The sequence below is a fragment of the Meleagris gallopavo genome, chromosome 28 (genome assembly GCF_905368555.1).
Source record: "Meleagris gallopavo chromosome 28, MGAL_WU_HG_1.1, whole genome shotgun sequence".
NCBI classification, from domain to species: Eukaryota; Metazoa; Chordata; class Aves; order Galliformes; family Phasianidae; genus Meleagris; species Meleagris gallopavo.
Window position 1 is genome coordinate 3,804,137 of NC_139431.1, and position 20,864 is coordinate 3,825,000.

At 48.6% G+C, this 20,864-nt stretch overlaps 2 protein-coding genes across 4 annotated transcripts in view; one reads left to right on the forward strand and one right to left on the reverse strand.

The window, feature by feature from the left end:
• The first annotated feature begins 29 nt into the window (after positions 1 to 29).
• OLFML3 (olfactomedin like 3) lies at positions 30 to 1,777 on the forward strand. Its single transcript, XM_085210692.1, has 3 exons — positions 30 to 231; positions 333 to 618; positions 917 to 1,777. The coding sequence occupies exons 1-3, from the start codon at positions 124 to 126 to the stop codon at positions 1,699 to 1,701; spliced, it is 1,179 nt and encodes a 392-aa protein (XP_085066818.1). The 5' UTR covers positions 30 to 123; the 3' UTR covers positions 1,702 to 1,777.
• A 5,464-nt stretch (positions 1,778 to 7,241) lies between these two features.
• Positions 7,242 to 20,864, reverse strand: part of SYT6 (synaptotagmin 6) — a 28,826-nt gene continuing 15,203 nt past the window's right edge. For all 3 annotated transcript variants that reach the window (XM_010724124.4, XM_085210689.1, XM_085210690.1), the window contains exons 3-7: positions 19,906 to 20,464; positions 15,277 to 15,397; positions 13,888 to 14,059; positions 13,204 to 13,354; positions 7,242 to 8,779 (exon numbers count right to left, since the gene is read on the reverse strand). In XM_010724124.4, coding sequence (XP_010722426.2) covers positions 8,708 to 8,779; positions 13,204 to 13,354; positions 13,888 to 14,059; positions 15,277 to 15,397; positions 19,906 to 20,464 — 1,075 coding nt within the window. In that variant the 3' untranslated portion in view covers positions 7,242 to 8,707. The remainder of the gene's footprint in view (positions 8,780 to 13,203; positions 13,355 to 13,887; positions 14,060 to 15,276; positions 15,398 to 19,905; positions 20,465 to 20,864) is intronic.

The window sequence follows — 20,864 nt, forward strand, 5'->3', positions numbered from 1 at the left end:
CCGCCGGAGTTAAAGCGGAGTTCAAGCGCCCGGGGCCGCCTCTCGTCCCATCTGGATTCAATCAGGGCCGCCAGCATTCCTGAGCGCTGAGCTGCTTCCGCGCTGCCGCACTCTGCGGCGGCCATGGGGCCCTGGCGCTGCCTGCTCCTCCTGCCGCTCCTCGCCGCGGCACCGCGCGCGCAGCAGCAGCAGTTCATGGAGTACGTGGAGCGGCGGCTGGTGATGCTGGAGGTACGGCGGGGGGCGGCGGGGCGAGGCGGGACGGGACGGGACGGGGATGCGGGCGCGGGGCGCGCGGCACGGAACCCACCGTCACCCCTCGGCCGCGGCAGGAGAGGATCGCGCAGTGGCACGACCAGAGCAGCCGTTACTCCACGGAGCTGCGGGACTTCAAGAACCAGGTGCTGGGCATGCTGGAGACGGCGGAGAAGGAACGCGAGGCTCTGCGGACCGAGGCGGAGAGCGCGGCGGCGCGGGTGGACCGCCTGGAGCGAGAGGTGGATTACCTGGAAACGCAGAACCCCGCACCGCCCTGCGTGGAGGTGGACGAAGTGCTGACGGAGAAGCAGGCGGCCGCGGGCAAGCAGAGGAAGAACGAGAAGTACAGCAAAGTGACGGGTGAGGGCCGCCGGGCTGCCCCGGGTGGCGCCGCGGGGTTAGCGGGCTGCCCGGAGCTTTGGCTCCGCAGCTGCGTCCCGGGCAGAGCCGTGGCATGGGGGCGGGGAGGGGGGTCCCCCATAGGGGCTTCCCCAGTGTGCCGCTGGGGACGGCAGCAATGCTGACCGTGGGCAATGCGGTGCGTCTCCAGGGAGCTGCCTGGAGCACCCGTGGGGTGGGGGTGCCACAGCACTGCGGTGACACGGGGGGGTGGGAGCGGCCCTCGGGCTCTGACCACTGCCCCCCCACCCCCTCGCAGACTGCAGTGACACCATTGCAAGTGTCAGAGCCATGAAGATCCTGAAGCGCTTCGGCGGCTCCGTGGGGCTCTGGACCAAGGATGCTGCAGGGAACTCTGAGAAGATTTACGTCTTCGATGGCACCGCCAACGACACGGTGTACGTCTTCCCCCGCATGAGGGAGTTCACGCTCTTCTCGGCCACGCGCCGTGCAGCCCGCATCAAGCTGCCCTACCCCTGGGTGGGCACCGGGCACCTGGTCTACGGCGGGTACCTCTACTACATCCGCCAGCAGGGCCCCTTCCAGGTGATCAAGTTCGACCTGGCCAATAAGACGGTGGTGGACAGCTCGGTGTTCCCGGCCGAGGAGCAGATCCCCGTCTTCGGGCTCTCCCCCTTCACCTACATTGAGCTGGCGGCGGACGAAGAGGGGCTCTGGGCCATCTACGCCACCAAGGAGGACGAGAAGAACATCTGCCTGGCCAAGCTGGACCCTGACTCGCTGGACATCGAGCAGATGTGGGACACGCCGTGCCCGCGGGAGAATGCTGAGGGCGCCTTCGTGGTGTGCGGGGCTCTGCACGTGGCCTACAACACCCGCCTGCCCAGCCGCTCCCGCGTGCAGTGCGTCTTCGACGTCAGTGGGACGCTGCCCCCCGAGGAGGCTTCCCTCGTGTACTTCCCCAAACGCTACGGCTCCCATTCCAGCATGAAGTACAGCCCCCGCGAGAGGCAGATCTACGCCTGGGACGACGGCTACCAGATCATCTACCGCATGGAGATGAAGAAGAAGCTGGAGGTCTGAAGGGCCCCTGCCAAAGCCTGGACTGATGAAATGAGGTTTTCTACTCTGTGATGCAATGAATAAATGCTATGCAGCACGCTGCAGCCGCCTGCTTGGGGGGGAGTGCGGGGCGCTGGGGGCTGCAGCAGTGAGCTCTATGCTGCCGTGAGCTGCCTCAAAATGTCTTTCCTGGAGGGTTCCTGAAGCTGTGAGTGCGGGGTCTGGGCTGCGGGCTGGGTTGGAGTTGGGCAGCAATAAGAGCACCTCTGGGCCTGGTTGGGGCATGCCATGAACAAAGCTGCAAGCAAGCAGCACAATCCCTTAATCCAAAAGGACAACTGGAGGTCTTGCTCACATGCTGGTGAGGCCTCCAGCCAGCAGGCACCAGATGTTCCTCATTTTCTCAGTTCACGTCTAACAAAGCACAGTTGTCTTCCCTTTGCAGTCACTGTGTTGGCAGACTCTTTCTGTAAGGCCCCGTTCCCTGAGCCCCCATTCCACATGCTGCTGATTCAGGGCAGTGCATTCCACATGGCACTGCCTGAGACCCAGGGTGTGGGGGCAGCTGGGGGCCACAACCAACATGCACTGGGGGGGAACTGTCCCAGAAAGGCCCTGAGCATGAGGATGTGGCCTCAGCAGCCCCAGCTGGAGGCAGAAAAATAGCAGATTCTCATGCACTGCCACATGCACCTCTCCCTTGGGGGATGGAGGGTTGGGCTGGAGATGGCACCAATCCTCCACAACCACACCACAGTTCATTCCTGGCACAGTTCCTCCAGATGCCTGAGGATGCAGAGGTTGAATTTAGGATATCTGTGTGTCACGGAGCGTGCTTTGTCCACAACAGAAATCAGCTCTGGGGACAAATGCTTGTGCAAAGCCTGAGCTGCTCTGGCCATTGAGGATCACCCCCGCTGTGGGGCTGCAGCTGGGGGTGGGTCTGGCTCTGAGATCCCCCTGCAGCCTGTGGGATGCTGAGCTGCCACTCAGAGCTGACCCGATAGCTACCCGGAGCTCTTCTGTATGCTAATTAAATATCTTCTGCTTTCTTCAGAAAAATGTTTAAATACACACTTTGAATGAGTGTAATTGGATGGTGCAGAGAGTTCAACGCAGTGCAAGTCAAGCAGAGAAATTATCCAAGGGTGAAGAGCTATGTGCACTGTCAAGTTAATTTATAGCCCTTTTCACAATCAATAACTGCAATAACAAATGCAATTTTCAGAAGTTGTACAGTTGTAAATAATGACAGGGCATGGTGGGGATGGTGCTGATGGGCTGACTGGGTGATCCTGTAGTTCTTCTCCAACCTTAATGATTCTGTGGTTCTATCCTAATGATTTCTTTAGCATGAATTAGAGCTGATGGAGCAGTGATGGTTCTACACCAGCAATCACCTTATAACCTGGAACAGTCCTGCAATGCCCATCTGGGAGGATGCTTTGGTGGCCATGGCTGCTGGGTTGTGCTGCAACCACAAAATCCACACTGCAGCACTCCTCTGGGCTCAGCCAGTCCATGTGTGCTGAGATGGGTTTGTCCAAACACTTTGGGAAATGAGAGGCGAAATGAAAAAATGACTGCAGTGCCTGAATGGCTTACAAAATGCAGCACTTACCTGGCGCTCCACGTCTCCGGAGTGCTTCAAGGAGCATCAACAAATGAATCCAGCATTGCTCAGACAGAAATCATACCCAATCCCTATGAGGGCCACTCTGCTCCTGGCACCCAGAGCCCCCAGCTCTGCAAGGGCAGTGTTGGGCGGTGGCATTACCCTACTGTGGTGGGGGGGGGATGGGAGATTCACTGCTGTGCCCTCACATCCCTGCTCTCCTCGACTCCGCAGCTCCTCGTGCCTTAATTGCCAAATATTTTATCTCTTTAAAGAAGCCTCTGTGTAAGTAATAATCCCTTTCATCTCTCTCCTCTCAAAAAATACTTCCCTTTGGAAGGCAATCTGATAAAGTAAATTGAGAAGTTAAACTGAGGACGGAGAAAGCAAGATCTCCTATGGCTAATTCCTTTCTCTGTCTCATTCTTGAGCCTTTTCTGTCTCATCCTCAGCCTTTTTTTCTTGCTCTTTTCCAGCTCATAAGAGCTCTTGATGGAGTGAAATGATTCTGCAATAGGAAACTAAAATTAAAAGTGGGCAACTCAGAGGAGCGTGTTACAAAGATGCCATTGTACTGCAGCAGGGAGGGGAACAATCTCTCCATCTGACGCCCTCCTGATGGCTGCCTGGCATGTGTAACCACAGCTCTCAGATCCCAGAGGTGTTTCTGCCCGTGCAACATCTGCCAGAGGCTGATCCACACATGGGAAGGATGCTGCAGCCAGGGGGGTCCGTGGGGATGTGGGAGGGAAATGAAGTGGCAGCAGCTGCTTGTCGTGATGTGCAATAAGCAAAACCGGGTTGAAAATCAGATCTTTGGATTCAGAGGTCGCAGCCCGAGGAGCTGCATTTGCAGTGCATCTTTCCAGTCTTTCCTAGACAATTTTGGGCTCTAACAGAGCTTGCTGTCATTTCATACTTTGATCAGCCCACATACGTGGCTCCCGGCCATGCTGTCAGATTCGGGGCTGCTCAGGAGGCTGTGAGGGAGGCCCATAGGCAGTCGCCTGTCCCGAGGGCTTTGTGCATCCTCAGCTGTAGGGAATAAGTGTTTTAATGTCATTGTCAGCTCTGTTCTGCTGCTGGGACCTCTCACCTCCGGCCAAGGGAACCAAATGGGCCGCAGTGCTCAGGTCTGGCCCAGTCTGAAGGCAGCACAGTGCGGCCGTCTCAGCTCTTATCGTACCCAGGGCACTGCTTGGACACAGAGGGGAAGGGCTGTCAGGTTTTAGCTCTCAGAGACACCCTATAGCCAAATGAGCCCCTAACCAGACTCAGCCCCTGGCTGTGCTGTGCCCGAGGGGCCGTTTTTCTCACACACCCTATGGGGACGTGGCAGCACGTGGCCTGCTGCTGCCAAACGGTTTGCTCTGGAGACCACCTTGGTTTGTGCTCACCTCACACCCAATTCCACATCTCAGAAGGAAGCTTTGAGTTTTAGCTTCTGTGGGATTAGGGCAGAAAATAGTGAAAACGGGCCCTGCAGTGCCGGGTGGGCTCAGAGACTCCCCACTGCCCACCTGGGCTCCCACTGAGCTCTCTGCAGTTATTGCTGATGCTGTGGTTGCCCTCATCTTGGCTTTGGGGCAGACTGTTCCCATGGCAACAGAATATGCTGTAGGATTTGCATTGAGCCATTCATGCCACCGTGCTTTATTGGCTTTAATGAACTGCCATCCTCACAGCAGCCGACACGGGGTCTTTGAAATGGATGTGCTATAAATTCCCTACTTTTTATTTATTACAGCTGTGTTTTATTAATTACAGCTGTCGTGAGAGCATCGTATGCACAATTGTGTTTGCGTGGCTGTATTAAAAACATATAAAATAGGAAAAAGAACCTAAAAGCAAAGCATTTCTTGAACATGCAATGGCATTGCCACTGGCTGCAGCAGTGTTGGTGATCAAGCAAAGACATTGGGGACATCCCTGACCCAAAGACCTGTGCATCCACAGAGAACCAAAGCCTGTTCTCCCAGGCTCACCTGCAGCACTGATCTCTGCATTATCTTCTTCTGAAAAATGAAGGATTGATCTCTTTTTACCCCCTCATCCCCCCGTAGAGACAAGAAGAAGGTAAACACCATCACAAAAGGAAAAGCTGTGACCCTGTGCCCTGGATCCTGGGTCCCTGCCAGCCCTACAGGACGTTCCCCCCCGTGTGCCCCAGCTGTGCAAGCAGAGATCAGAGGCTGAAGGCGCTGTGTTTGTATCTGGGAATGATGACTTCATAGTAACAACAGAGCTGCTGGGCCCCAGAGGTTATTCTGTACTGATGTGTGCAGCCCTAATGCCGGAAGAAATGATCAATGCCCCATCGAGAAAACCCCTGGCAAAATGAGAAGCCCAGGGCTGAGATGAGAGAGATGAGTAAGATAGCAAAGAACAAAAAGTCGAAAAAAGGAAGAAAGGAAAGAGAAGTGAGGCGAGCCATGCTTCTCTCAAACAAGCTGTAGTCACTGGTGGGCTGTGCAGAGCTCCTCAGCCCCATTGTGTACCCTTGTCATGAGCAGTCCAGCATTGTGTCACCCCACGTCCCCACCATTAAAGCAGCAATAATTACATGCCAGGCCTTGCTGCAGTGCCTCTTACTCTTCCTGCAAGCCTGTCATTCCTCTGCAAAGCTGGAGACCACGAGTCAGAAACCAAATAAAAAAAGAGCATTTAAGGAACATGTGGGAGTGCTATTTTTTGTTTACTTTGTTTGTGTTACTCAAAATAAAGCTTTCCCTTGCGGCTGCTTGCAGACGTTGCACAGTGACCAGTGCTGCCATGCGTGTGCTGCCATCCCCAGCCCACACTCCACCACCTGTGTGTGGTCACCCCTCCCACGATGGAGGTGGTCCTCCACACCCATCAACTCTGCAATGGGTTATTATCATATAATTAAGAGAAGCTCTGAAAAAGAGAAGGAGCAATAAAGGCAGCTTTAATTCTGGGGTGTCACTTGTGCCAGCTTCAGCTGTCCTCGGAGTTATAATCCTGTAGATGAAAGGGAAATATCTGCACTTGCACAGCGTGTCTACTTTCCATTGGTGTGACCAATCTTCTTGAGGCGGTGACGCGCACACAATGCTTTGATTATCCCCTCCCTGGGGACAAGGCCAAATCTCAGCACTGAAAAGCAAAATGCAGGGCTTTGAGCCACCGAAGCGCGGGCGTTTTCACTGGCATGACATCCCGTTTTCCAGTGACAGTCAGCACTGAGCAGAAATTGATTATCTGTGCGAAGCAGTGATTAAAAATAGAAGCTCTGTGTCAAACCCCACGCATGTTTTGACTAAATCCAAGATAACAAGAGGAACGGATGAAAGACGGAGATTATACAGAGAGCGCCGAAAACTAAGAGGCTGGAATTAAAGAAGAAAAAATACGTGCGTGGGTTAATGCAGTTAATGAGTGCTGAGTGCCATCCTGGTGCCCAGCTGGGATCACAGCAGCTCGCTCAGGGCTCAGCTGCCACTCTGCATTCGTGGTACGGTGGCTTTGGTCTGCAGACCTGCATGAGGCCACCTCTCATTGGTGATGCTGAGCACTTGAAGGTTCCATCCAACCCAGACCAAAGCTCAGGGCCAGCAGTCAGCCTTCAGACTGTCTCTGTGGCCAGTTGTTTGGGACGGCTGGGACTCTCTCAGGGTGAGATGCACCCGCGCATCTCCGTGCTGTCCCTTGGTAGAAGTCCTCAGTACTCAATGCTAGAAAACGACTGCAGTTTTACCACTTTTTGTTTAAATGGGCTCAAAGCAGTTGAAATTGTGAGGGTTGGTTTTTCTCCCATTATCATTGCTCATCAAAGTGTGTGCACAGATCATCTCAGTTCAATGGGGAACTGCAGCACTTAGAGAGGGACCAAGCTGGGGTCTGTAATCACCCCTTCATTACCATCAGCTGTGATCACCGCAGCCAGATGAAACCTTTTTGCTGCCTTCATGAGACCAGTCAGGAGTTACAAATGAAACAGTTTTATTGAGTTTCGGCTTCTATAGCATGTCGCAGATGAAGAAGAGAATTAAGAAACGAGGTGTGATGAGAAAGTACACATTTGTCCATCACTTGAACAAAGGATTTGTGTTACCCAGAAAAATGGTGCAAACAAACGTCCTCTGTGCTCACAGCAGTGATGCTCAGCCAAGGCTGATGCTGTGACATTTAGGAAAATGCAAACTGAAGCTGACCTGATGGATGCAGCTACTGCTAACCTGGCATGAGGGGAAACGCTGCCTTTCTAGCAAATTTTGCTTCAACTCGAAAGCAAAATATTTTAACTGGCTTGATTTAATTACGGTGTAACAAACAGCGCTAATGTATTTAGCAACTGAGAGAGAAATCCAAGGTGTGAGAGCGTCCAGCTGCAGCTGTCTGATAAAGATGAGCTCAACGAGCTGCTCCTGCAGAGCTGTACTCACTGTGCTCACTGCTGGCCTCTCCAGCCCTGGGATCAGGAAAGTTTCATTTTTCAAAACTTGACCTTCCTCCAGGGTTTGGGCATCAAAAATAATTCATTGGGGAAGTGCTGATTGTTCAGGAAAAGCACGTGGCAGTTTTTAGCAGCAGCTGTGTTTCTGTATTACCCTTTTGTTCACCTCCCATTAGTAGTGTAAGAAAGAAGGATCTAGTGTTCATGTGAGGATCTCACCTATTTTATATATAACAGCAAAGCACTGTTTCCCCTTCACATCCGAGCTCTGCTCACAACAACACAGTTCTCTCCACTCCAGGTAATGTGGTGATGATCGGAGCAATGAGCAGCAGCTACAAAGGGCATCTTAAGAAAGTGTTCATGCAAATAGCTCTAGGGAGGCTTCAGATACAGAAAAGCAGGTTTTCCCCCTGAGGAATCAACAGCTTTTTGTTTTGTTTGAATATATGACAAAAGGAATTGAAGATACACATTGCACACACTTCTAACGGCTCAAGAACACCTCTACACGAACAGGAGACCTGTACACACAGTGCTGAGCTGGGGCTGAGCCATCACAGCAGTGAGCTGCTCACAGACCAGGAGAAGCCTTCCCACGTCTCCCAGCTCTGTCCCAAGCAGATCCAGCCCACAGCACAGCAGGGCCAGGCGGCTCCTTCCCGGCCATGCGTGCTGTCTGTAGGAACTCAAAACATCTTTGCACACTTCCAGCCTTCATACACATTACAAATTATTAAAGAGACCAAACTTTCAGCTCACATCTCAGTCCGCTTTCTTCCTCTTAATACGGGTCCGGACGGTAAAGCCACAAAAGGAACACATCACTTTGGGAGACCTATTAGACAAAGACGTGTTGACTACAGAACGGGTTTCTGCCTTTACTTACACGGGAACAACAAGGCTGGGAAGTCTGGCTGCTGCCCCCACCACTCAGCAACGCACTGCTGAGGCTGCAGGCGCACGGTAACATTGCGGAGTCCCATCTCTGCAGATCATGGTGTAGGTGGTGGTTTGGGAGAAGGACAGGAGCTCTGGCTGTCAAAGCTCGCTGCTCGGCCTTGCCACTGTGGGAAGAAAGAAAAGGGAAGCCTAAGCAGATGGGAGAACACTCCGCTTTATTCCTTTCTAGATGAGTTCACAGTTATGAGGACCGCTACCCACTCATCCAAAAGAAAAATAAATAGCGTCTGCTCCGTAGACAAAGTTTGTTCTCTGTTTGCCTGGCATCGTCTCTTGTTTTGGTGCTGTTGTTTTGGTGTTTTATTTTAAGAAGAAACAAATAATTGCAAAAGCCTTTCAATCTCTCTGGTCTGGCAGAAGCTGTGTTTGCTGTGCCAGAAATGTTTCTCAGAGTGAAAATCGGATCACAGCGAGTGGATGCAGTAAACATTTATTTTTTTTTTGCCATAATTATGGGATCATAAATTATTAGTCATCTGCCTTGGGGGTCATTAATATAATCCAAAGCCATTACTAAAGCTTTTGAGTACTCGCCCATCTCACTATCTTGCTTTATTAAATTCAAATGACAAATGATAGACGTCTTCCAAAGACAACAGGAGGCATAATAGTTCCACTGCTCCCTTCTCCCCCAGATCAATTCCCTCCTCTCCTACTTAAGCAAAAACTCTTTGCTAAACAATATTAATGTTCCAGCATGTATGAATTTCATTTCTGTGGGTGAAAGCTCATTAGGCAAATTGCAGCAAACCAGTTCAAATGGAGCTAGTCATGGAGAAAAGAAACCACAGCAACGCATCTTCTGCCAAGCCCTGAACACGTGCATCACCGTGCTGTGGAAAGAGCATCCACACTGCTCCAAGGAATGCTGAACCCTCCTCAGCAGCGTGCAAAGCAGAGGTTTTCATAATTATGATAAATCTGGGGAAGTTGCTCCTCTGGCGACATGTGCTTTTTGTAAAGGGCAACATTTCACGTTACAGGCTGTAAGCATGGTTGCAGATGGGGCTCTGCTGCTCTTGGGGCAGAGATCATCCAGGGGTTCATTGCCCCAAGGAGGGGACAATCAAGAGCAAGACTGCAGCCAGCACAGCTCAGGGAGCCCAACACACACACAGGCAGATGCATTCAAGTCCAGCTACAGAAACATAGGCAGATCTGCCCTCCCACCAGCACTTCTCAAGGGGTACCACACTGCCATTCCAGGCACATTTCTCACCATGAGAATTGCCAGTAAAGCAGGGGAGAAGCAGAAATACAATAGAAGTAGGCTTGTAGTAGAGCCCTCAGCATGCTCCTTACACTGCTCTGCCTGCATTCACAGAGACAATACTGCTCCAAAAGGTGATGGAAACATCAGAAAGTGAGCAGTGAGGAACCTGAAGATACTTTTTCCTCATTTAATTAGGAAAAGTGAACCATTCATTCTGTAATTATCAGTAAATTGATAGAAGCAGTTCACTGAAAGTCAAACATGCCCAGGAGCCCGGATTGGGCCAATTTAGCATATCTTTAAAGATAAATGGTTGTTCTTCACTACGGGCAGGACTTGGCTCTCAGCACACTTGTCCATTTTTTATCTGGAGAAGCACTTTAAACACATAAATGCTCCCACGCTGGATGTCAGAGGTGTTTGGCAACATCAAAGCCCTGCTCTGCACTGCCCTGGTGCTGCTAACTGTGATATCAGACTGCATTTGTCTTTCATATACAACAAAGAGATTTGCAGTTTTTAGATGTCCTCTTCAAAGTCTGGAAAGATATACTGTAGTTCTCTGCTCCTTTCTGTAAACACATCACTTAACCTGGGAGACTGAGGTACTGCAAGGAGAGCAGTGCCCACTGATGATGGGTGCAGGTTTGTGTGCTGACAGAGCAAGAGGGTCCTCTGCTCCCAGACAGCCCTCTAGCAGCCGTGCCAGAAGGATACAATTTAGAAGGTAATTAATGATTCGTTTGCTCATGTTCTCTTCTTAATGATGATGGCCATTAAAGAAGCACAGTCGTTAAAGTTTGTTACTCACTGCTGATAAATATGGAACTACCAAAGACATGAAACGTGACAAAAGAAAGCTTCCCTAAAGATCTCAGCTATGGAGAAGAAGCAAAACTGCTCATACTGAAATCCAGGTGATGCCTGTGCCCAGAACAGAGGCTTTGGGATATGTTAGTACAGCTCAGAGGCCACAGGAAGAGGATGGAGCAAACAGAGCAGACCATGAGGATCAACCAGAGGGCAGAGGCTGCATTTGCTGGATCCTGGCAGCAAATGCTCAGAGATGAAGATGAGGACTGCTCTGGATTCCAGCACAGCACAGACTCCAGGGTGAAGAAGGGAACGAGGGGCAGCAGCTCCTCCCCCAGCATCTGTGCTCCAGAGCAGACAAACCCCTGGACCAGGCCTCAGTGTGCAGCCACTGTGTGCCACAGCACTGACCCCACTGCCATGGGGAGCATCCTGGGAGCCCTCTGTGTGCTGGGGAACCTGGAGGTGCTGGACACAGCACTGAATTTACATCTCAGTGATGCACAGATAGGAAAAACGTGATTAATTGTAAGAAATGGCGTTTCACTAATAATTTGTCTTTTTTTTTTATTGTTTGTTTCTTGTTTATTTGCTTATTTCTGTTTTGGTTGCTTTTTAGCTGCAGCAGAGCTGCCAAGAGCAGAATTAGAGCTGAAAAGGGCAAATAAATACCATTTGCTTGCTGGCTCTGTGCACTGGCTTGTGGCAGAAATACCAGAACAGATGATCAGAGTGTTTTTTTTGTAATTTTTTTTTAAATTTTTTTTTTTTTTTTTTTTTTTTTTTTTTTTAGAGTGTTCCTGACCTGAACACTGAGGGGTGAAATGACTCAACTCTTTTTTTTTTTCCTGTTTCTGAAATCTTTGGGGCTCAGCAGTGACCTTCGAAGTATATTTTAAATGGTGAGTCACCCTATATGCCTTCCTCTGTTTCTTTAAATTTCGTCATAAAAATTACATCCTTTTCTTCCCATTAATTCTCAAAAAACTTACAGGAGTCTTTCTTTCCTGCTCCAACCTGGAGCTGAAAAATAGCCTTGTGGAGCCGCATAAATGACAAACTGCAGAAGGATCTCCTGCCCCTGGGTTGGACTTGGCAGCTGGTGTCACATCAAGAGGTACCAGTGACAATATGCAGCTCACTGATCCAGGGAGAGCTCACCAAGCACTTCTGCTAAAACACAGCGGTCGCTGATCACCAGCAGTGTGAGATAGCATATGCTGCTGCCCAAACAGCTCTGACTCATGTGAACCGTGCTTATGTTCAGCATGAAAAGCCTGATGAGAGCCTGGCACTGCTCAGCACCCGAAGGAAATGTGCTACTGCTGCACATCAACTTCACATTGCTTCAGTTCTGTTTTGATTTACACCAGATCTATACAAGTGACCCTTGGTCATGGCTCCTTATTTACGTGTGGTGGGGTTGCATAGGTACTGTCAGAGCTCCGTAATCTGACATTTTCCAGCCTCGCCATGCATGGACACCTCTCATCAGCACTTGGAGAGGGAAAGAAACCTGCAGATGAAACAGACCTGCCTATGGGATGGGCACAAACCAATGCCAGAAACCAGACTGATGAGAATGAGCCCAAACGGAACGCACAGAGCACAAACTGCATTCGTGTTAGGGAAAAGAGCAGGTTTCTAACAAAAATAGGGTTTGCTAGATCCTAATTGAGACAGCTGTGGACGACCACCAGGTCTCATATCTGACTTCCAGCAGAGCTCAGAATCTGAACTTCAAAGAGAAAATAAAACGCTCTTTGTTATGAACAGTCTGTGGCCTTGAGGGGAAAAGCCTCCTTAACCCCAGATACAGAATTAATTGCATTTATTTTACTTCTGCTGGCTACAAACGCCGGCTTTATTTTCACGGAGTGCCGTTCTCCAAATCTCTCTCCTCCAGAATTTATTACCTAAATCAGATAAAAAGCAAACAATTCCATAGGAGTGTGACAAAATGGAGCTCAAGGAGGAAGAAAATGCCAGAGATGGTCAAAATGGCACTCAGGCATTTCAGCCTTATTTCACCATCTGGGTCTATATCCAGCGAATCTCTTTCTCTGCAGATGCTTGCAGCAATTACATTTGTTCTATTTATTCTCCCTCAAAGGCTTGGAGATGAGTCAACAGAAAAAATCTTCTAGGATGAAAAAACTGAAACTTGAATTATGCGATATCCCTGGACAATTTGTTCTGCAATCAGAACGGCATTCTCTTTCCTTACTGCTCTGGCTTCAATTAAAAAAAAAAAAAAAAGAAAACAGTAATACAGTACCAGTCACATCTGTAAATACAGCCCCTATCCTTTCTGCTGGCAAGCTCAAGGAGTTATATGAAGACTGCACCAAGATGTTCAGCTTGTAGAGTTCGTTTCTGCTGAGAACATTCCCTCAGCTCTTGCCAGAAATCCCCAAGTGAGAGCAGCTCCTCTCTGAAAGCCCTGACCCGGCTCAGTCATGCACATTACATGGATTCAAAGGAAAAAATAACTCCACGCACCTCTTTGAAGGACTTCTTCACTTCCGCTAAGGGATGCCAGTGTGCAATGGGCTTGCGTGGGTACGCCAGCATCTCGTTCCAGTGGTCTCTCCCCAGCCCTTCTGCATTGACCCCCACACGGCAAACCCCAATTATCTCATTATGTCCCACTCTGAAGAACAATAGCAAAGCAACACGGTTATTTCTTGCACAAAATGCCTCCACACAGTCAAACTCAGTTTTACTATGCTTGGTATACTAGCAGGTAATTATCCATAACTGTTATCCATAATGGTCATAAACTGAGACAGGGGAGGTTTAGGTTGGATATTAGGAGGAAGTTTTTCACCCAGAGGGTGGTGAGGCACTGGAACAGGTTGCCCAAGGAGGCTGTGGATGCCCCATCCCTGCAGGCATTCAAGGCCAGGCTGGATGTGGCTCTGGGCAGCCTGGGCTGCTGGTTGGTGACCTGCACACAGCAGGGGTTGGAACTGGATGAGCATTGTGCTCCTTTTCAACCCAGGCCATTCTGTGATTCTATGGTTCTATAACTATAAATATAAATGGCACTTTATAATACATCTCTAGAGACACATTGATGCCATGCAGTGGTGCAATCAAGGCTGTGATGGTAAGGGAACGACTACTGAGCAGAACATCTGTGCCCAATGGGATTTTCTCCTCTTTCCGGAGCTCTCCACCTACCGATCATAATCCATGACAGAGATGAGCAGGCTGACTTGATCCATGTTTTCTGGGGGAATGTCGAAGATTATTGCTTCATTGTAAGTAGGATTCAGTGTATTTTTCTTTATGGTGGTTTTCTTCTTTTTTAGTCTTCGACCATCACATAGCAAAGACACTTTGACATATGGATCTGAAAGGGAAAGAGAAGAAAAGGCCTTCTGATTATGGAGGTTTATTTTCTTACCTTCACAATAGAGAAACAGTATTTCCAAAGCATGAATGTAAGTTATTACCATGAGCTGAAGACACTCCTCAAATGTATTTTTAGTAAATACATTTGTACCAGTAGGATCCACAATTCCTCATATTGCTGTGAATGCTGAACCCCCACACAGGGGGTGCTGGACCAGGTGTTCTCGGAAAGCCCCATTCAACCCAAACCATTCTATGATTCTGTGAGGTTCAGGTACTGGAGGAGGAAAAAATCTGCTTTTTCCATCTGTGATAAGGGCTCACAAGGATAGGAAGGCCCTTGCCTCAATCCCAGAGCCAATATTCACCAGCTGACAATGCTGGGCACTGAGCACTCGGGCATTAATTGCATGGCTATGGAGAATGAATTCATTTTGCTTTCTCTGAAGCAAATCTGAAACTTGAAAAAAATTGCCTAAGAGCAAAATGCAATGCAGAATTCTGAAGACCAACACTAGCAGGGGGGGTGATTTCTCAGGCACCTTTTCCTGCACTGCTGCCAAATCTATCCAACTGCTTCCATTATGTTTCGCAGTTACAGTGAGCAGAGGAATCTGAAAGCCCATTTCTCCCAATATTACAGAGCAGCAGAGGAAGAAGAGATTACAGCAGCTCTATCTCACTTGCTTTCTGTTGGCTGATCGTGGCAGAACGCACATCGGTTACAAATGGCTCCTGTTTCTGATTTTGGCTGCTTGGACAATTTCAGTGCACTCTGGAGTAGCAGTAAACCTGCAGCATTTACAGAAACATCGAGCTGGCTTCTCAATTCTGAGATGTTTCCAATCATCCAAGCCCCAACTGAGCAGAAACGTTTTCAGCAGAGATCTTTTACTGTACTGCTCCTGTATTTTATACAAGTTGTTGATGAAATTCAAATGCTATGATATAGATCTTTGGAATAGAAACTGCTTTTTGTGTTGAACTCCAGTCCACAGACAGTCTCCTTGAACACTGTATTTGGGCATAGAGTCATCTTTGCTGGACTCACATCCTTGGGAACGTATTTCATATAATTCATTATATATTAAAGCACACAGAAAGCTTTCCAGCGATGGCAGACAGCACCAGGAGACGTATCCCCACTGAGATATCTCATGGGAGGAGGAGGAAGTGTGGCTGCAGCACACGGTGCCCTCAGCCTTCAGCACCCACCTGAGTAACCGGTGATGTCCATCGCTTTGAGATTCCTGCATTTAATGACTGTTAAGGTGAGGCGACCTGCAGTTGGCAAATAACAAAGGGAAAACATGATCTCTCCCAGGTCCACGCTTTCCTTCAATAAAACAGAGAACACACTGTATTGGAAATGTGCAAGATTCAGCCTGGCTGCCTCCACCCTCCAACGCAGTGCTTTGTGCAGGATTCACACAGCACTCACCAGAACAGGCTCTTCCCTATGCTGTCATTTTGCAGTGAATGAGTTTTTACAATATGGTGAGGCCACAGAATTTCATTTTCAGTGCATTCCAATACTGTTTGGCTAAAAACTGTCAGAGGAGTAGGACAATATGTGTGTCTGAACGTTGCAACTTCATACCATAGCTACAGATTACCATCTACATCTCAGTGGAGAGGGTGCTTCCCATCACTACATCATAGTGAGTACACTCTTTTCCTTCTCCACTGCTCACACAAGAGTGAAGTGATATCCAACACCAAATGAAGGCAATTAATGAAATTATATCAGTATCAAGTTTGTCTTGAATTGACAGAATATATCTTGTTGTGCCAAGTGTGTGACACCAACACCTGCTTCCTTACACAGAGGGCTGCAAAACAAAGAGGGTGCATGGAAACGTGAGACCTGGCCATGCAGCAGTGCTGCAATCCTCTAGTGGTGTGCAGTGTTACAAATGCAGCAATGGACTTTGCCCACGGAGGTTATGGATGCCCCATCCCTGCAGGCATTCAAGGCCAGGCTGGATGTGGCTCTGGGCAGCCTGGGCTGCTGGTTGGTGACCTGCACACAGCAGGGGGTTGGGACTGGATGAGCATTGTGCTCCTTTTCAACCCAGGCTGTTCTGTGATTCTATGACTTCCCAGCAGCTTTCCTCTGAAGGGGAGCATGAATTTCTGGGTGGCTGTGTACCAGGGAGACGCTGCTTCAGTTTAGAAGAGAATCACCAAAGACCTCATTCAGCTGCACTTTTCTGGGTGCTGACATGCTTACTGTAGCTTGGATCATCACCCGTTCAGATGTGCCTTCCCAGAGCTAAGAAACAGAGCATCAGTGCGTGTATGTCTGTACATAAATAGTGCATAAACCAGCAGATGGCACTCAGAAACATTTAGCACTTCAGGATTACACAGATCAATACAATTTGCTGTTTCGGTGCCCTGTAAAGCAACTTTCACACACAGCTCCTCACACCTCCTGCACACATAGCATTCTCTTTTACACCTCTCAAAGCCCATTCTATCATTGCCTTGCTCATGGGAATTCAGGAATAAGCACAAATAGACCAAAAATAAGATTATAAACAGGACTGGTATTATTTAAACAGCCAGAACTTCACCTGAAGTCAGCAGAAAGATTTTCAGATACCTTCTGGAAATAGATTTTAAAGAAAATCTTGCCTTTTACCCAGGGGTCTCACATCTGCAGAGCAAACCACCTGTTTATTTTTGGAAACAGAATTTGATTCATTTCAATGTTATATAATGATCCACTGAAAAGGAACTGTAGCTGTTCATAGTAGGGAGATGGAACTGGAAGGACAAGTCAATGCATCAGGCATACTGAGCTTCACTAAGAGGTGGGAGCTCTTGTTGATGGTATATGATTTTTGCCAAATTATTTCCTTCTAGCAAGGCAGAGATTAAATACTCACTCCCCTTTGACATGCAGGATAGCAGTGAGTGGTGCATACAAGTTTTGATTCTCGTCAGAGACTTCACTTGGCTTTTGAGTCAATGGAATGTTTTCTCAAGTATAGAGTGTACAGTCAGCCAAGTGTTCTCTGTACAGAGCAATATATGTACCTGTAAATAGCAAAACAGAAGTTGTCTGATGGTTACAGCTCACTGCTAAATGAGTTTAATACTTATGCACTCAGAGTTCCCACTCTGATCCCTTGCTCACCTTAAAAAAAAAAAAAAACATCCTAAATAGCTTTCTTTTCCATGAGGCAAAACGATCTGAGTCACAGCCTCATCGTCTGTGATCAGTATTGAAATATGAGAAAACAGTTACTGAGTTGTTATTCCTCTACCTTTAATGCTTCTTGATGCGTCTACCGGGAACTGAATTTCTTGCTTCACAAAATATGAATAAAGGAACCTTATTAAGATATCAGGATGATTTTCAGCTCACACTGAGGAAGTTCTCCTTGTCCACAGGCTGAGGCTGGCACTGGATGAAGCATAGAATAGAACCACGGAATCATTAAGGTTGGAAAAGACCTTCAAGGATCATCAAGTCCAACCACTGACCCAACACCACCATGATCACTAAAGGGTTTGGGGCCAGCCCAAGCCCAGGCAGGGATGAGGTGATGCGATGCATCTATTCTTCTCTATGTTATTTGCTTTGCATTGGTTTGGCAGCAACTAAGGCATGACACGTGTGTCAGATGAGGACCATATAATATTGTGAGAGCACCATTTGGGCATCATGTAACCTTCTCCTCCACTCCTGGTACCGAGAGGAATCTATTCAGAGTGCAGAGCTAATACAAAGTATTCTCTGACCTCATTACATTAAGTCAGAAGATTTTTCTTTGCAGCCATAAATATGACAGAGTCAAGCTGATGTATCCACATCATTCTAGAAGATTATAGACACTGGAACATTTCCAAAACTCCTATCAACAGGTCTGAGGAAATAATGGAAGCTCTGAATCAATAACCTTTGCAGAATTGAAACAAAACGTTTTACTGATTCACAAACTGCACAATCATTAATTAAATAGCTGAGTGCTAGCTATTTGAATAGTTTATATCATTGCTTAAATGTGCTCCTATCTTCTTACCCACAAGATTGATCTAATGTATTATTAGTCACCCAAAGCTTTCCTTGGGTATTATAAAAGCCGTATTTACCTTTCTCATTTTTGATTAAACTTAAATGCCCTTGGGCATGTTACAGCTGCCTGAGATGTACCGATGTTGGCATGTTCCCAAAGATTGGCGCCGAGAGAACGCGGGGATGGAGCCAAAAACAGCACTCGACATTTCCGTGGGAGCTCAGCAAGGCTGCACCACGCTTTGTGGGTGTGATGTTGGCTCTGCTCCTCTCACACTCAGACACTTTTCCCCCAGCAGTAGCTGGTGGTGTCTCTCCATTTGTTTCGGTAGAGTTTTCCCCATGGTACTGATTCTCTTGGTCAGCTAGGAAAGCATTTGCTATTTCTTACAGAGCCAACCCAGCAAAACACAGAACACACACAGGTCAAGAATTCCATAGCCTTCTACTGGAGCTACTTATTTTGTGGTTCATGTGCTTCTCCTCCAGTGAAACCATGTGTTTCCCCTTCCCTGTTTCACATTTGCCCATGAATCTCCTCCCTCAGCATCCTCCAGGCTTACTCCTTGCACATGGATCACACAGCAAAGAAAGGGAAGCTCCTTGTCACTGCAGAGAAAGCATTTGCCCCCAGAACTCACACCACAACGTGACAGGCAGAGCTAACAGGGCTGATGGTGACCTGAGCCATCCCACGAGGAGTAGATGCCTCCAAGTGGCATCCACAAGTGTGATGCACCTTGCTCCTCTCCTAACAATTCCTTTGCCAAGAAAATGAACGTGCCTGGTGCCTGCTAACCTCTTAGCCAGCATTTCTACATTCATTACCATCTACTGATGGCTATTTGTAGACTGAAGGCAAGGAGGGCAAGCACTGTAGGCATGCAGGTAACTGATGCCCGTGCCTCCACCTCACTTGATGGCCAAAGCAAGAAGCTCCAAAGGCAGCTCACAGCACGGTTCCAGCAAGCCCTGCAGTGCCTGGAAGATGGTGCACATACTTTGGCGTGCTTGGGCAGACACGGCCACAAACCCACGATTTCAGACACAGGGCTGAGGACTTCCCATGTTCCAGTTTCAGAAATAACAACATGACAAGACAACTGATTTGGTGTCCAACTGGAAAGCAGAGCAATCATTTGCTCACCCTCAGGAAGAGTCACATCTTCCCAGGATGACAGTGGACAAGCAGATAGCTATTGTGTAAGAGGTTAATGCCTTTGCTTCTGCACAGAGATCAGTGTGAGGAGGAGGTTTCTCCTGCCAGCTTCAGCCAGAGCCTGCAGCACTGAAAGCGGCTGGAACATTTCCATCCCTGATATTCAGTTTCCCTTTCAGAGAGAATTCAACAGAACTGCTGAAAGACTCACAACAACCACAGAAATAGTTTCCAGTAACACGCTCAAATAACGCTCTCTGTATAGTAAATCCCAGTACAGCTCCTCCAGAGTTATTTCTGGCTGTTTATCACGTGCACGTGGCAGACAACCAGAACCCAAGACCTTCCCCGATGAACAGATGACAAACAGGGAATTTACCTAACTCCTCCACCTGGTTTTTAGCAAACCTGGTGTCAGTGAGACTCACTGCAGGTGAGATAAGAGCAAGCCACTAATGAGGGGATGAAATCCCAGCAAACCAGGACTCAGATACAGCTGTCAGGCTTCTGCATAGAGCAGCCTTTTCCATCCTTGTATGTGACTGCTGGAGGCTCCCAGGGCTTACGGCACCATCAGCAATACACCCAGCTGCTCAGGTAACCCAAAGAGGAAGGCCAACCCACCCCAGCCCAGGTGGGTGTCTGGGCAGACACTCACCGTTGTCGCATACTGAATGTCCTTCCAGATGGAGGTCTCCCTGGAGAGATCTGAGTCCTCAAACAGGTTCTCCAAGATAACTTCTCCTATCATGTCGTGTCTGGAGAACCTGTCAAAGTCAAAGACGCTCAGGTGGAGCTTCCTGCTCACCAGCTCCTCGTGGGGCACAGGGAAATGGAAGGACTCGTCGAAGGTGGGGTTCAGGGTCTTCCTATGCACTCGTGTCTGGAACTTGCGCTTTCTGTCGGGCAGGAGGTAGATCTTCACATAGGGATCTGAGCTGCCACAGAAATCTTTGGCTGGCAAGTCAAAAGCCCTGAGAATTCGGACAGTCAGTGTCTCGTTCTCGTAGTCGTACTTGAGAGTGAAGTTAATTTTCCCACAGGTTTTTGCTGCTTCTTTTTTGGGGTCCTCGGAGTCAACAGATTTTTGCTTGTAGAGCTCAGGCTTAATGCGGCCGATGCTGGTCGGCTGCTCGGCGACGGCAGGTGGGTCCATGCCATAATCCATGCTGGATACGTGCATTTGTCGAGGAAGGTGTCTTTTGAAGGAGATGTGCCTGCAAATGAAAGGGAGGAGAGCTACATTCTTGTCTAAGGACATTCCTCTCCTTTTTTTCCCCCCAGACTACTGGAAGTAGGAAAGCAGGGAGAGCACGGCAATGAAGGCAATGTGTGCTTTCGACCTCTGCACAGAAACCACCTACACTACAAAGAAGGAACACTGAACAGCAACCTCAAAGGTCAAAGGAATCTATCCGGCAGAATGCTAACTTTCATTGCATCTGCAGCAAGCTACCTTCTTTCCACCTATTACACAAGTGACAGCCCACAGTTTAATATATGAAACCCAACAACTCCTTAATCAGGACACACAACCCCACTGTGGGAGCTTTTCTTCCTCTTCCTCACCCTTGGTTCTTACAATTCCCAGACACTGACATCAGGATTCCCCCCCAG